Below are 15520 nucleotides of genomic sequence, written 5' to 3'. Positions count from 1 at the left end.
ACAATTTCAGTGAAAAACAAAAAAAAAGAGGGCAACAGTACTTGTGCAAAGTTTCAGAATGATAACTTCCAAAATGAGTGTGCTACATGACATTTATCATGAAGTCACCCAGGTGTCCCACACAAGTAGCCCAAATGTACCCAAGTGGCCAAATTGGTTAAGATATACATTTTAAAACAAATAACTATATACCAAAATGGTATTCTAACACACCCCCCCCAAAAAAGGGAGAAAAAAAAATATGAAGAAAAAAAATATATACATTTACAAAATAACATGGGTAACTATTTACACACTTTCAATATTTGAAAGACCCTCAGTCCTCTATCAAATCAAATTAATTTATTTAGCCCTCAAGAGTAAATATGAACAGTTTACCTCTAGATGGCCCGGGAGGTGTGGAGCCAGAGACAGCAGGGGTCCAGCTGGATGTACCAGCTTTAGAGGGGGATGGACACACGTTGGGGATGGACACGTTGGCGGCAGACACACGCATCTCGACCATGCTCCCTCTAATCCATAATATGTAGACTGAGTTGAGGAAGCATGCCGCTGGAGGAAGTATAGCCAATGCGTACTTTACACATTTCATTACATTTTTATATATTGCAAATAAAATGTAAAAACAATCACAAATAATATTTTATATTATTAATTTCAAACAACGGCATTAGCATGAGAAGAACTTACCAGTCCAAAACAATGTCCTCTCCGTTCAAAAAATATGCTTTAATTTGAGTCATGGTCGCTAACTGAGTCGTCTTCCAAAAGCATATGTTTCACTTTCACGATCAATTTCCTCTATAATTTTGTCTACATTTGTATATCTAGTCTTAGATTTAGCTTTCCCTGACTTGTTCGCCATGATGTTCGATATATAAACATCTGAAGATGCTTGTTACCGAAACAGTGCTGTGCGTAATGAGTTTGACTCCTTCCAGTATGAAACTTCAATGGCGAATGGCCGTCTTTACGCCGGAGTTTACTACATGGGTTGGTCTTCCAAAACACAAACATTACATATTGCCGTTTATCTCTGCTCATTGGCTATCTACCCAGCTAGATTTCAAGACGATCAGTGGTCATTGGGTTAAAATACAGTCAATCAACGAAACAGCGGTCATATAATTGGTGCACAATGAGGTCGTTACTTGTTGTCTTCCAATCGGTTTCTTTGGGTCAATACGTCCCTCGAAATGACCCATCAAGTTTGGTTGTGTTGCAAACAAACAGTTGATTGCAAGGAAACCAAACATGTCTGGATAAAGTCAGGTTTAGTCTGTGTATTTACGGCGAATGTTTCGAAAATTGAATGACACTAAATTCAACGAGATAAGCGTTCACAAAATGTTTCGTGTTAGGCTATAAAAATGGATTTAACAGAACAAAAGACCATTCATTGTGTAACAATGAGCCTTGGGATTGCAAACAGAGCAAGATCTTCAAATGTAAACAATTTATTTCATTGCTATCTGTGATTTTGTTACGCCTGTGCTGGTTGAAAAAGTAGTTTGGTATGGGGCTCTGTGCTCAGATAATCGCATCGTATTCTTTCGCAGTAAATTCTTTTTTAAATCTGACAATGCAGTTGGATTAGCAAGATTCTAGGCTTTTGAAGCATGTGAGACACTTGTATTTTCAGGAATGTTTAATATGACTATTTGTGGCGATCACCGTATGTTGTCGAATTCAAACCCGCATCCGGTATCCGTAGATAAGAGAAGTTAAAGCCTGGGGGTGTGTACCACACCAACACAATGCAATAGCTGAACGATCAGATCTAGACCTCCTGAGTACCAGACTTCAGGTCTCTCACTGCTTCAGGTCAATCTTGCACCTGCTTTAATGTTCTCACAGCGAGTTAGAAATTATATCCACCGTGGGATGACAGCAAGCATCTAGTTGACTGCACACACACACGCTTGCTTTTATGTCAGTATATTGACGTTTAGACTGAGAGAACGGGTTGTACACACATGCACGCAAACACAGAGAGAAGGGCCAAACTGTCCATCTGCAGACAATGATTCTCACACAGTGTTCTCACAGTTCAGTTGAAGCACACACACACACACACACACACACACACACACACACACACACACACACACACACACACACACACACACACACACACAGTGTTCTTTAGTGGTGTTGATAAATACCACACAGCAGACCGGATCTGATTCCTAAAGAAAAGTACACAGTCTTTCATGGGCAGCCAGACACATAATCAATAACGCAATTTAGAAATCTTTTTCATTAATACACACAGAGAGCACGTCAGGAGCCCACTGCATATAGGAGAGAAGGAAGGAAGGAGGATTCTAGCAGTTATGTGAAGATAATGAGACTGACAGGATAGACAAGCTTCCTGCATCACGAGAAAACTCATCTCAAGTCCAACCCGTCAACACACAAACACTTTCCATCATGAAGGGCGGCCATGACAGTTATGGCTCTGTTATGGTTGATGTTGTTGCTGTTGAGTTGCAGGCTCTGTCTTTTACACACTCTCTCTCACACACACCCTCCTTTCACTCTCCTGTTGAGGGGAGACAGAGCATACAGTAAAGAAAACATTGCATGGGCAGAGGGCTAACATAACGAGAGCTAGTTGGTCTATGTTTACGGTAGGAAGGCAACATGGGGTGGACATTTTGGATTTATTTTTATAAACCTTTATTTTACCAGTTTAGTCTCAGTGAAATTAAAAATCTATTTTACAACATAAACCTGGCCAAAATTGCAGCATACATACAGTCAGTGATGTAAAGTACTTGAGTAAAAATACTTTAAAGTACTACTTAAGTATGACTGGAACGATGACTGGAACGAATTGCAAAAAAAATAAAAAAATAAAAAAATTAAAAAAAATCGCTGAAGCTGGAGACTTATATTTCCCTCACTAACTTTAAACATCAGCTATCTGAGCAGCTAACCGATCACTGCAGCTGTACATAGCCCATCTGTAAATAGCCCACCCAATCTACCTACCTCATCCCCATATTGTTCTGCTCTTTTGCACACCAGTATTTCTACTTGCACATCATCATCTGCTCATCTATCACTCCAGTGTTATTTTGCTAAATTGTAATTACTTCACTACTATGGCCTATTTATTGCCTTACCTCCTCGCGCCATTTGCACACACTGTATATAGACTTTCTTTTTTTCTATTGTATTATTGACTGTATGCTTGTTTATTCCATGTGTAACTCTGTGTTGTTGTTTGTGTCGCACTGCTTTGCTTTATCTTGGCCAGGTCGCAGTTGTAAATGAGAACTTGTTCTCAACTAGCTTACCTGGTTAAATAAAGGTGAAATAAAAACATTTTAAAAAGTAGTTGTTTTTGGTATCTATACTTTAGATATTTGACACCTTTTAACCATTACTCCACTACATTCCTAAAGAAAATAATGTACTTTATACGCCATACATTTTCACTGACACTCAAAAGTACTTTAGAATGTTTAGCAGGACAGGAAAATGGTCCAATTCACACACTTACCATGAGAACACCCTTGGTCATCCCTGCTGCCTCTGATCTGGCAGACTCACTAAACACAAATGCTTTGTTTCTAAATGATATCTGAGTGCCGTCTGGTTTGCTTTAAGGCACATTTCAAGATAAGTGTTTCCAATGATAGCATTGTGTGTGTCGTGTGATTTTAACCAATTATGATTAGGCATTGCCTACTAATTGTCTACTAATTGGTTGATGATGTCATTGGAACCACATCTTTCTCTATCTTTTTTTTACTACAAAACATATAAACGTACCATTTTCACATATGTTGATGTTAAGGTGGTACTGGAGATGATGAATATATAAGTTAAAACATTGCATTGTTCCTTTAATATAAGGAATTTGAAATGATTTATACTTTTTACTTTTACTTTTGATACTTAAGTATATTTTAGCAATTACATTTACTTTTGATACTTAAGATATTTAAAACCAAATACTTTAAGACTTTTACTCCATGAAGGTATCTTTACTTTTAGTTTGACAGTTGGGTACTTCTACCACGGCATACAGGTAACTGCCAAAATAATGGAAACACTTGAGTAAATGAGGGATACAAAGTATATTGAAAGCAGGTGCTTCCAAACAGGTGTGGATTCTGAGTTAATTAAGCAAATAACATCCCATCATGTATAGGGTCATGTATAAAAATGCCCTGTTGCCCATTATTTTGACTACCGTGGCTAGAAGACGAGACCTCAGTGACTTTGAAAGTCACCAGATCTTAACTCAATTGACCACTTAAGAGGAGATTCATAAGAGATTCTAGGAGATTCATAAGAGATTCTGGAGAGGTGTCTGAGACAGACTTTTCCACCACCATCAACGAAACACCAAATATTGGAATTTCTTGTGGAAGAATGATGTCGCATCCCTCCAATAGAGTTCCAGACACTTGTAGAATCTAGGCCAAGGTGCATTGAAGCTGTTATGGTGGCTCGTGGTGGCCCAATGTCCTATTAAGATGCTTTATGTTGGTGTTCCTTTTATTTTGGCAGTTACCTGTACGAAGTGGCAGAAATAATGCTGTGGGCTGGGAAGTGACTAATGGAAAATATTAAGAGGTGTGAATTGGAGAGTGAGTCCCATGTCAAATGTTTGAAAATACAACCAGAGTGTAATTTTACACTGAGCAACATGAGCCTACCATTGAGTTGGGCGTCTTAAGCCCAGGTTTCATTGAAAACAGAAGTTATGTGTCCAGTGTAGCAGGCCTGTTTTGATGACTGTTCAAGTGTAGTGTTACCCATAGATCTCGGTTGGATTCCAAGGTATTGCATAAGTATACGTTTCATCTGTGCCCCAGGCCAAAAAAACCTGTGTCTGTATTCTTCTAGAGCGTCTAGTCCCAACCTGAGCCTCTCCTTAGTCCACACCACTGTACCTGCGGAGGATGTCTGACCTGAAGCAGTAGGCTCCAATTAATTAATTAATTAAGGGGTCTTAATAAGCTTCTCTAGATCTATCTACCCTTCCTTGTTCATTCATCTATCCATTTAGCCATCCCTCCATCCATCCATCCAACTATCGCTGATTCATCCATCTATCCAACCAACCTCATTTATCCATCAAAACCTATTAGCTGAAGCAAGCCCACATATTTTCTTTGGAATATAAGTGTTGGCAGGCCTGGAGCTGTCCATGGTAACTGAACATGGCTATTGCCAAGCAGAACCCTGGAACTGAACTGTGGGTTCCTATAGAGTGGCAGCCAGATAGTGGAAGTAGAGAGTGCAGTATGGAGCCATTTTTAGAATGAACTTGGTGGGATTGTGACACTGTATCTACATCTTTGCTGCTTCTGTTGATCTGTAATTGAGCCTGCCCAAACAACAGGGCAGCCTGTCTTTCTGTCTTTCTGTGTGGGTGGTGTAAATGGGTTACAGTCAGTCAGTACGAATAACCTCATTTTGTTCAGCAGATAAAATATGTACATAATGGAGGATTCAGCCAGCAGACTGTTAGATGGTCTTATAAACAGAGAATGGAATAGGCTGGAACAGAAACAGAGAGGAAGAAGGATAGATACAGAGAGAGGAAAAAGGAGAGTGGGGGAGAAATAGAGATGGATGAAAGAGAAAGGCAGAGGGAGGGAGAAATAGAGAGGGATGAAAGGGAGATAAATATTGAGAAGGGGAGAAAAGGAGAGGGGGAGAAAGAGGGTGTCAAAGTTAATGAAGACAGAATGCAGGAGCTTGCAAAAAGGCTCCACTGAGAGTAGAGGATGATAACTGCTCCCAGTACACAACCAGCACTGTATTTTCAATGCAATGCAACACACATAAACACACACCAAGATGATGAATTCAACCATGTTTCTCTATTATTCCACCAGCTCTCTTTACTGCTTTTCTTCTCACCCCCCCCCCTCTCTGTCTCTCTCTCTCTCCATCTCTCCCTATTTTTTTGTGCTTATTTTGCATATTTCTCTCTGCAATTTCTCTTGGTTCTGCAGTGTTTCAACTCTTGAGCAAAGGACTCTGATGTACTCAAACACTCAGAGTGGTTTGAGCACTGTGAAACTCAATGTTGCTTTAGACCAAAGGCAACAAAAAGGGAAAGCATTGCTTTTACACAGTTTCTTGGGACTAGTGAGTGAAAGATACCAACTTCTCACTCTCTATATTTCACACACACACACGCACACACACACACACACACACACACACACACACACACACACACACACACACACACACACACACACACACACACACACACACACACACACACACACACACACACACACACACACACACACACACACACACACACACACACACCACAAACACACACACACACCACACCACACACACCACACCACACACACACACACACCACATACACACACACACACACACACACTTTAAATACTTTATTTGAATCCACAACTCACATTACATTAAAAAAGGATTCAAACATTTCAAAGGCCTTTGCATGCATTGACAATTAAGGATACAGAAAGCACCTTCTTCTCCAAACAGCTAGGCTGCCCACAACAGATGGAACAGACCAATACCTAGCCGATTGCTTTGCTTATGTAAGGACCGACGCCTGGGATCAGAAGCAGGTACAAACATTTAATGAGAACAGACAGGTAACAGGACAGAAACAGCATCTGCACACAGGTATACAAGGTTAATGCAGAAGCAGGGAACAGAGCGGGGAACCAGACAGATATAGGGAAGGTAATGACAGAGGTGATTGAGTCCAGGTGGGTCCAATAATCGCTGATACGCATGACGTGGGGAAGGCAGGTGTGCGTAATGGGGACGGCAAGAGTGCGCAATGCTGGGGAGCCTGGCGCCGCCAAGCGCCAGGGGGGAAGAGCGGGAGCAGGCGTGACACATTAAGTCTTAGGAAGGCCTGCAATCTGGAGACCACGTAGGCCTAGAATATCAACGCTACTAACTTGCACCTACTGTATATCCGAGACTGCCCAATAAGAGGGGCTGAAATGAGGGGCTGGTATTTAATGGCAAGAACTGGTAACTGATAAGTTACAGAAGTGAGTACCTTTTAGGGAGTAAGTACTCAGGGGGAGTGCCTTTTAGGGAATAGTACTACTAATCCAGTACAAAAATTGGGCGGGAATAGTCCACTAAACAGTCAGAAGAAGACATTAAATTGTAGCCTGAACAGTACACTTAAGCTAAACTTCTTCAAGGAAAGAAGGAGTAGACAATCAGAGCACAGCTTCCACAACACTAGAAAGAGCAAACAGAGAAAGCAACAAGGAACCCGACCCAGAGGAGAGGAAGAGAGCAACAAGAAAGGACAAACAGCCCTTTGTTCTCCTCCATGAGACCTAACCAGAACCAAGGATCAAAGACTGCCCACAGACTGAGTATACCACTCCTAATGTTCAGACACACTGAGAAATCTGACTGCCCATAGGTGCTCAAAGTGTCATCAGTTAACTTTTTGTTGTTTCCATGGAACAGTTTACCTCCGATTTGCTTCGTTTAAATACTCCATGCCACAAAGTGGCAGTAGCTTATATGGCTTGTCTGCTGTAGCTAATGTAAGCTAACTAGCAAGATGCGCTGTCGTTGCTAGCTACATAGAATATGTAGTAAGCCCTTGTTGATACTAACCAGATGGCCACAACTAGATAACCAGCGTAGCTAGCAACATTATAATTAAATCACAATGGATTCATTTTTTTATGAAGCAGCTGCCCGTTAGCTGTCAATAATTTGTGGAGTAGCTAGCTAGCTTTATTTTGCTAAATGGCAATGATAACCGTCAAGCTAACTTTAGCCAGCAAGTGAACTAGCACTGGCAGTATGGGATAATGGAGAGTGAACAACATTATTTCTTCATCATCTTGTTAGATAGCTAGCTTGGTAAACATTTAGTGTTATGTGCATTGGGCTGCACTTACCACCCCATTAATTTCATATGACACGTGTGTGACTGCCTGACTCAGTTAGCAAGCTAAAGTTAGTTAGCTAGCTAACTAATGAGCAGGTGCATAATATCAAACTGAACCTAACAAAAAAATACTTCAAGCACAAAACTCCTTAGCTAGATGTAAAATATCCATGTCACTTCTGTTGGCTCCCCACGTGGAGGTTTGTGCTCTCTGATCAAATCAAAATCAAATCAAATCAAATTTATTTATATAGCCCTTCTCACATCAGCTGATATCTCAAAGTGCTGTACAGAAACCCAGCCTAAAACCCCAAACAGCAAGCAATGCAAGTGTAGAAGCACGGTGCCTAGGAAAAACTCCCTAGAAAGGCCAAAACCTAGGAAGAAACCTAGAGAGGAACCAGGCTATGAGGGGTGGTCAGTCCTCTTCTGGCTGTGCCGGGTGGAGATTATAACAGAACATGGCCAAGATGTTAAAATGTTCATAAATGACCAGCATGGTCAAATAATAATAATCACAGTAGTTGTCGAGGGTGCAACAAGTCAGCACCTCAGGAGTAAGTGTCAGTTGGCTTTTCATAGCCGATCATTCAGAGTATCTCTACCGCTCCTGCTGTCTCTAGAGAGTTGAAAACAGCAGGTCTGGGACAGGTAGCACATCCGGTGAACAGGTCAGGGTTCCATAGCCACAGGCAGAACAGTTGAAACTGGAGCAGCAGCACGGCCAGGTGGACTGGGGACAGCAAGGAGTCATCATGCCAGGTAGTCCTGAGGCATGGTCCTAGGGCTCAGGTCCTCCGAGAGAGAGAAAGAAAGAAAGACTTATAGAGAGCATACTTAAATTCACACAGGACACCGGATAAGACAGGAGAAATAGTCCAGATATAACAGACTGACCCTAGCCCCCCGACACATAAACTACTGCAGCATCTGATTGTCTTGAAGCCAAGTTCAACAGGGAAGTATTTTGTTCTAGCAAGAGAAGGAAAGTCTTCCTAAAGTACGTATCGGCAGTCAGTGTGTCTGTATCATAACTGTTGCGTCGTCACTGTTGAGCATGTCCAGCAGATGATTCATTCTGGTAACAGTGTAAATCCATTCGACACCCAAGCCTCCTCTCTTTTCAGTTTAGAAACACACACATATACACACACATATACACACACACGCACACGCACACGCACACGCACACGCACACGCACACGCACACACACACACACACACACACACACACACACACACACACACACACACACACACACACACACACACACACACACACGCATGCATGCATGCTCACACACAATATAGGCCCTGAACCAGAGGCTAATTCCAATTCACCCTCATGCCTCCCAGCATGCATTGAGTCACTGCGCTCTGGTGCCCACCTGTTACTTGACATGACTTGACCTGTCATCATAACATGTCCTGGATGACTGAGTACACATGAAGGGAGATTAAGGAGCTGCTTCACTCGCTCCCTCTTTCATATCTTTCACTCCCTCTCTTTCTCTCTCTCTCTGTATCTCCCTCTCTTTCTCTCTCTATCTCTGTCTGCCTTTCTCTCTCTATCTCTCAGTGTATCTCCCTTTCTCTATCTCTGTGTCTCCCTTTCTCTATCTCTGTGTCTCCCTTTCTATCTCTATCTCTCAGTGTATATCCCTCTCTCCCTCTCCCTCTCTCTTTCTCTCTTTCTCTCTCTCTCTCTCTCTGTATCTCCCTCTCTTTCTCTCTATCTCTCAGTGTATCACTTTTTCTCTCCCTCTTTCTCTCCCTCTCTATCTCTGTGTATCTCCCTCTCTTTCTCTCTCTATCTCTCAGTGTATCTCTCTGTCTTTCTCTCCCTCTCTTTCTCTCTCTATCTGTGTATCTCCCTTTCTTTCTCTTAGTGCATCTCCCCCTCTTCCTATCATTCTCTCTAGCTTTTAACTCTCTCTCTCTCTATTCCTTTCTCTCGCTCTCTTCCTCTGTTTCCTTCTCTCTATGTCTCCTATCTGTGTTTCTGAGTGTGTGTGTGTGGATGGGGTGAGAAGGATCTGGCCCTGCTGGAGATTGAGTGTGGCATCAAAGCGAGACCTTTCCACTGTTTAGACACCGGCAGCTTTCCCATCATTACGAAGAGGGCCATGCGGCTAGCTAATTACCCATAATCCCTTGCACAGTGTCTTGTGAACCTCGTCATACAATACCTTAGTGTGTGTGTGTGAGTATGTATGCTCAGGTAAGACTGAGTATGCACGCATACTTTTGTGTGTTTGTGCACACGGTGTGTGTAGATGTATTACCGTCTGGGGTTAGTTCCAATCGCCACTCGCTCTATTCCTCTGTCTGACTCCTCTTCCGGTTTAGAATCATTTATTTAAAGAGCACCCATTCATCTGTCTCTCTGATGAGATCTTTAAAGGAAGAAAGGCAGGGGTCAAAAGGACCGTGGCGGGCTGAATAAACAGTTTTGATGTTGATGAGGATGTTGGAGTGATGAGGATGCAGTCGGAGGGGTGTGTGTGTGTGTGTGTGTGTGTGTGTGTGTGTGTGTCTAATAAAATCGAATGAAATTGGTCACATACACAGATTTGATATGGCAGGTGCAGCGAAATGCTTGTGTTACTAGCTTCAACAGTGCAGTAGAATGTCTTGCAAATACAATACAAATAAACAAATAATTTAAAAAAAATCTAAATAAGAAGTGAAGAAATGACAGAACGAGCCCAAGTAACAATCCAGAGAAGAGAGTAACAATTAGAATGAGCATATGTCCGAGTCCAGAATATAAATACGTGGTGTTCATAGACAGTATATCATTTGGAAAGAAAATGGTATGTACAGTAGTAGCTACATTAGGATGAGCAAGAATACAGTATTGTCATACGCAGTGAGTAAACAACAGCATATAAACAGAATATGAGGTGACCAGCGTTCAATGACTATATAGATGGGGTATTAGTCTCAAGGTGCAGGACAGAGTACCGGGCAGGTAGCCGGCTAGTGATGGCTGTTCAACAGTCCGATGGCCTGGAGATAGAAGCTGTTTTTCAGTCTCTCAGTCCGGCTTTTATGCACCTGTACCATCTCTGTCTGCTAGATTGTAGCAGTGTGAACAGACCATAGCTTGAATGGCTGAGGTCTTTGATGATCTTCTTGGCCTTTCTTTGACACCAAGTGCTGTAAATGTCCTGGAGGGGAAGACAGCGTGCCCCCGGTGATGCTTTGGGCTGACTGCACCACACTCTGGAGAGGCATGAGGTTGAGGGTGGTGTCATTGCCATAACAGGTAGTGATGCAGCCTGACAGAATGCGCTCAATGGTGCATTTGTCGAAGTTTGTGAGGGTCTTAGGGGCCATGTCATATTTCTTCAGCCGCCTGAGGTTGTAGAGGCACTGTTGCGCTTTCTTCACCACGGTGTCGGTGTGGTGGGACCATTTGCTTGTAAGTAAGCATTTCACTGTAAGGTCTACACCTGTTGTATTCGGTGCATGTGACTAATAACATTTGATTTGATTTCAGGTCCTAGGAGATGTGCACACCAAGGAATTTAAGCTTTTGACCCTCTCCACTACAGCCTTGTCAATGTGGATGAGGTCACGCTCCCTCTTCTGTCTCCTGTAGTCCACAATCAGCTCCTTAGCCAGGGCTTTAACCTCCTATCTCATCGTCTCATCGTTGTTGGTAATCAGACCTGACACTGACGTGTCATCCGCAAAATTGATGATTGAGTTGGAGTCGTGCGTAGCCACAAAGTCATGGGTAAACAGTGAGTACAGGAGGGGACTGAGCAGCCCCCTCCCCCCCTAAGTGGCCCAGGTGTTTAGGATCCACGTGGCGGAGGTGTTGTTGCCTAGCCTCACCACCTGGGTTTCAGCTCGTTGGGATATCTGGGACCCAGTTGCACAGGTAGGAGTTCAGACCCAGGGCCCTGAGCTTAGTGACAAGCTTGGAGGGCACTATGGAGTTGAAAACAGAGCCGTAGTCAATTTAACAGAATTCTCATATAGGTATTCCTCTTGTCCATGTGAGATAGGGGGGTGTGCAGTGCAATGGCGATTGCGTCGTCTGTGGATTTGTTGGGGCGGTATGCAAATTGTAGTGGGTCTAGGTTTGTCGGGCAAGATGGAGGTCGTATGGTCCTTGACTAGCCTCTTAAAGCACTTCGTGATGACAGAGGTAAATATTACAGGGCGATAGTCATTTCGTTCAGTTACCTTAGCTTACTTAGGTACAGGAACAATGGTTGATGTCTTGAAGCAAGTGAGGACAACAGACTGGGATAGGGAGAGGTTGAATATGTCCGTAAACAAGAGATCGGGAGCCCGCAGTCCTCGTGAGCAGCAGGGGCCCACAACGGTGGCTTTGTGTTGTTTTCCTCGAAGCGGGCAAAGAATGTGTTAAGTTTGTCTGGAAGTGAGGCATCAGTGTCCACGACGTGGCTGGTTTTACCTTTATAATGATGGCACTTGAGGGGGGATAATAAACAGCCGTGACAATAATCGATGACAGTCTTGGGAGCTAATGGGGTCGGCATTTGATGGTGAGGTATTCCAGATCGGGAGAGCATGCGTGCCTGTCTGCCTGCCTGTGTGTGTAATACAGCCTGGAAGAGCAAGGCAAAGGGCTGATTATGGGAGTGTGGGCTGGTGCTTGAGAGCAGCTGTCGATGCACACAGGGGAGACGAATAGGGCCAATAAAGGATCAGTTGATGAGATGTTTGGATGATGCTCTTTACACTCCGGGCGGAGTGGATTGGAGAGACAAGGACAGTAGAGAGGGAAGAAGAGGGAGAACGTCTGCGACTAAAATGATTGCTGTTACCAGGAAAACCTCTTCTAAGTGTTTGTATATCAGCTGCCTTAAGAGAGCAACTCAAACCAAAGACAATTTTTGAATCAAGCTCTCTCCTCAGTATTCATCAGAAAGGTTGTGACTCCATCGCTGTGTTGGAGGAAGCCATAACTGAGTACAGTGACACCTTCATCATGCCAAACAAAGTCATCACTGTGTGCCGTGACCTCATTAATATGTGTCTTATTACTTAATCAGTGTGCATGGCAACCTCATTACAATGTGTGGTGACTTCTTCATTGTGCAAAGTGATTGTTTGCATCTGCATGACAACCTGAGCAACGTCTAATGAGTTTAGTCATTGTACTGTGCCATTGCTATGCACTTAAACTTATACCAACTCTTTGCCATTTAGCAGACGATTTTATCTAAAGCAACTTACACTCATGCGTGCATAAATGTTTACGTATGGGTGGTCGCGGGATTCAAATCCACTATCCGGGCGTTACAAGCACCATGTTCTGCCGACTGAGCTACAGCTTTCAGGCTATGTGCCCCATGGAAATACTGTGGATTTGGGCTAGGGTCACCATTACACTAAAAGGGAAAACAGACTACAATATCTAGTCTTCTCATCAGCATACACTGAGTATACAAAATATTAGAAACACCTGCTCTTTCCATGACATAGACCGACCAGGTGAATCCAGGTGAAAGCTATGATCCCTTATTGATGTCACCTGTTAAATCCACTTCAATCAGTGTAGATGAAGGGGAGGAGACAGGTTAAAGAAGGATTTTTAAGCCTTGAGACAATTGAGACATGGATTGTGTATTTGTGCCATTCAGAAGGTGAATGGGTGCCTTTGAACAGGGTATGGTAGTAGGTGCCAGGCCCACTGGTTTGAGGGTATCAAGAACTGCAGTGCTGCTGGGTTTTTCACTCTCAACAGTTTACTGTGTGTATCAAGAATGGTCCACCACCCAAAGGACATCCAGCCAACTTCACACAACTGTGGGAAGCATTGGAGTCAACATGGGCCAACATCCTTGTGGAACGCTTTTGACACCTTGTAGAGTCCATACCCCGACTAATCTAGGCTGTTCTGCAACTCAATATTAGGAAGGTGTTCCTTATGTTTTGTACACTCAGTGTATATGGATGTAAGTTGTTCACAAATGAAAAGCATCACAAGTAATGTGTGTGTTATTACCCTGCAGAAGTGTGTTGGGGGTGGGTGGTGTGTGAGTCACAGGGCAGAATAACAGCACAACATAAGGCAGACAAACATTCTCTAACCGTGGGCTGATATAAGATGGCGTGTGTGTGTGTTTGTGTGTGTTGCATATGACGATGTACTGCTGTGCTTCCCACTTCCCAAGTTCCCATTCCCATAATGCCACAGCAAACACCTGCCATACGACTCAAGGGAAAACCACTGTGCTGTGGAAGAGGTGAAGACGGCTCCATCTGTTTCCTTCATCTAGAGCAGTCTCTCTGTGTGTTCATGTGCGTGTGTCTGCGTGTGTGTCTGTGAAATATAGATGTACGCCAACACTATCATCCAACATTCAATTGTATTTTATATTTATATTTGAATATTTCCCTCTGCAGGCAGAAAACCCCCCACTAGCAGAAACAGGCGAGGAAGGAAGACAAGAACTAAGAGATGCTATTGTCACTCTTCACTGCGCTCAGAAACTTCACTGAGAGGTAAGAGAAACACTCTGCTCGACTGTGTGGGTGTGGATGACAGTCTGCATTGTGTGATTCACAGGATTTGAAATGTTCCGAAGTATCCAGAACACAACCTTTAAGGTAAACAACTTAGAAAGCTGAGAGTTTGGGGTGTTCGGTATAGGCAAACTTCCTCACCACACCACATGGTGGAGTACTTTCTATGTCCACCTATGGCATCGCTCTCTGGGCATGATGACTACATTAAGGCCTTCCATCAGTGATGCTCAAATTGAAAATCATTCAACTAAGTAATGAGGAGTTCTATCAGCTTCATTGAGGGGTCGATTACATCTCACATTCCAGTGTTCGAACTTGTAAACAAGGCTGCATGGGATTTATCTCAATGCGACTCCGTGCATCCAATGGCAATGTCAGCTTAAGTATAATGCCGGGATCCATTGTGGATTTAAAAGCTCTATAATGCAGTTCTACCTCCGACAACATCAAAACATCAGCTATGCGGATCTGATTGAACCGGGCCCTAAATTGCCTCCATTCATCATGGACCAGGCAAAGCTACTTCAGGGAGGGAGGGAGGGAGGGAGGGGGGGAGGGAGGGAGAGAGAGGGGGAGAGGGAGAGAGGGAGAGCGATAATGATAAGGCCAGCAGTTCTCTGTGCTGAGGCAGAGGTGGGTCATAAAATGCTAATGCCTGCCTGCCTGTCTGGATGTCTGGCTGGCTGCCTGTCTGTCTGTTTGCATGTCTGCTGACTGAGCACACACATCCCTAGACCCAGACAAAGGCAGGACTAGGGTTGTTAAGGAGGAGGAAGGAAGACTGTGGTTATTGTGGACAGGTGTAAGCAGCGCTGATGATGGCACTGATGCCTGTCTGTTCTGGGGGATCATTGGGTAATGGGATGTGAGTATATCTCACCACCGTAGAGAAACAGGAGAAGCAGAGACAGGTGTGTTGATGATAGGCTAAGCCACCACTGGGAAAGGGGCCATATCCAGAGATATCTTGATTTGACTCAAAAATATATACTGTAGATATCACATGGTAATTAAATTTGTCCCGATATCGACTCATTCAACATAGGTTATTGAGATATTTGACATTATTTGTGTTAGCTATTTGTTGAGTATCTGATC

General features: G+C 43.3%; 1 protein-coding gene across 1 annotated transcript in view; it reads left to right on the top strand.

The window, feature by feature from the left end:
- LOC129832189 (A-kinase anchor protein SPHKAP-like) overlaps positions 1-15520 on the top strand; it is a 139020-nt gene that overhangs the window by 70801 nt on the left and 52699 nt on the right. Inside the window, exon 2 of the mRNA XM_055896042.1 lies at positions 14300-14398. Coding sequence (XP_055752017.1) covers positions 14355-14398 — 44 coding nt within the window. The 5' untranslated portion in view covers positions 14300-14354. The remainder of the gene's footprint in view (positions 1-14299; positions 14399-15520) is intronic.

The sequence above is a fragment of the Salvelinus fontinalis genome, chromosome 33 (genome assembly GCF_029448725.1).
Source record: "Salvelinus fontinalis isolate EN_2023a chromosome 33, ASM2944872v1, whole genome shotgun sequence".
NCBI lineage: Eukaryota > Metazoa > Chordata > Actinopteri > Salmoniformes > Salmonidae > Salvelinus > Salvelinus fontinalis.
Note: the sequence above shows the minus strand (reverse complement) of the source record. Positions and strands in the feature narration are given on the sequence as shown.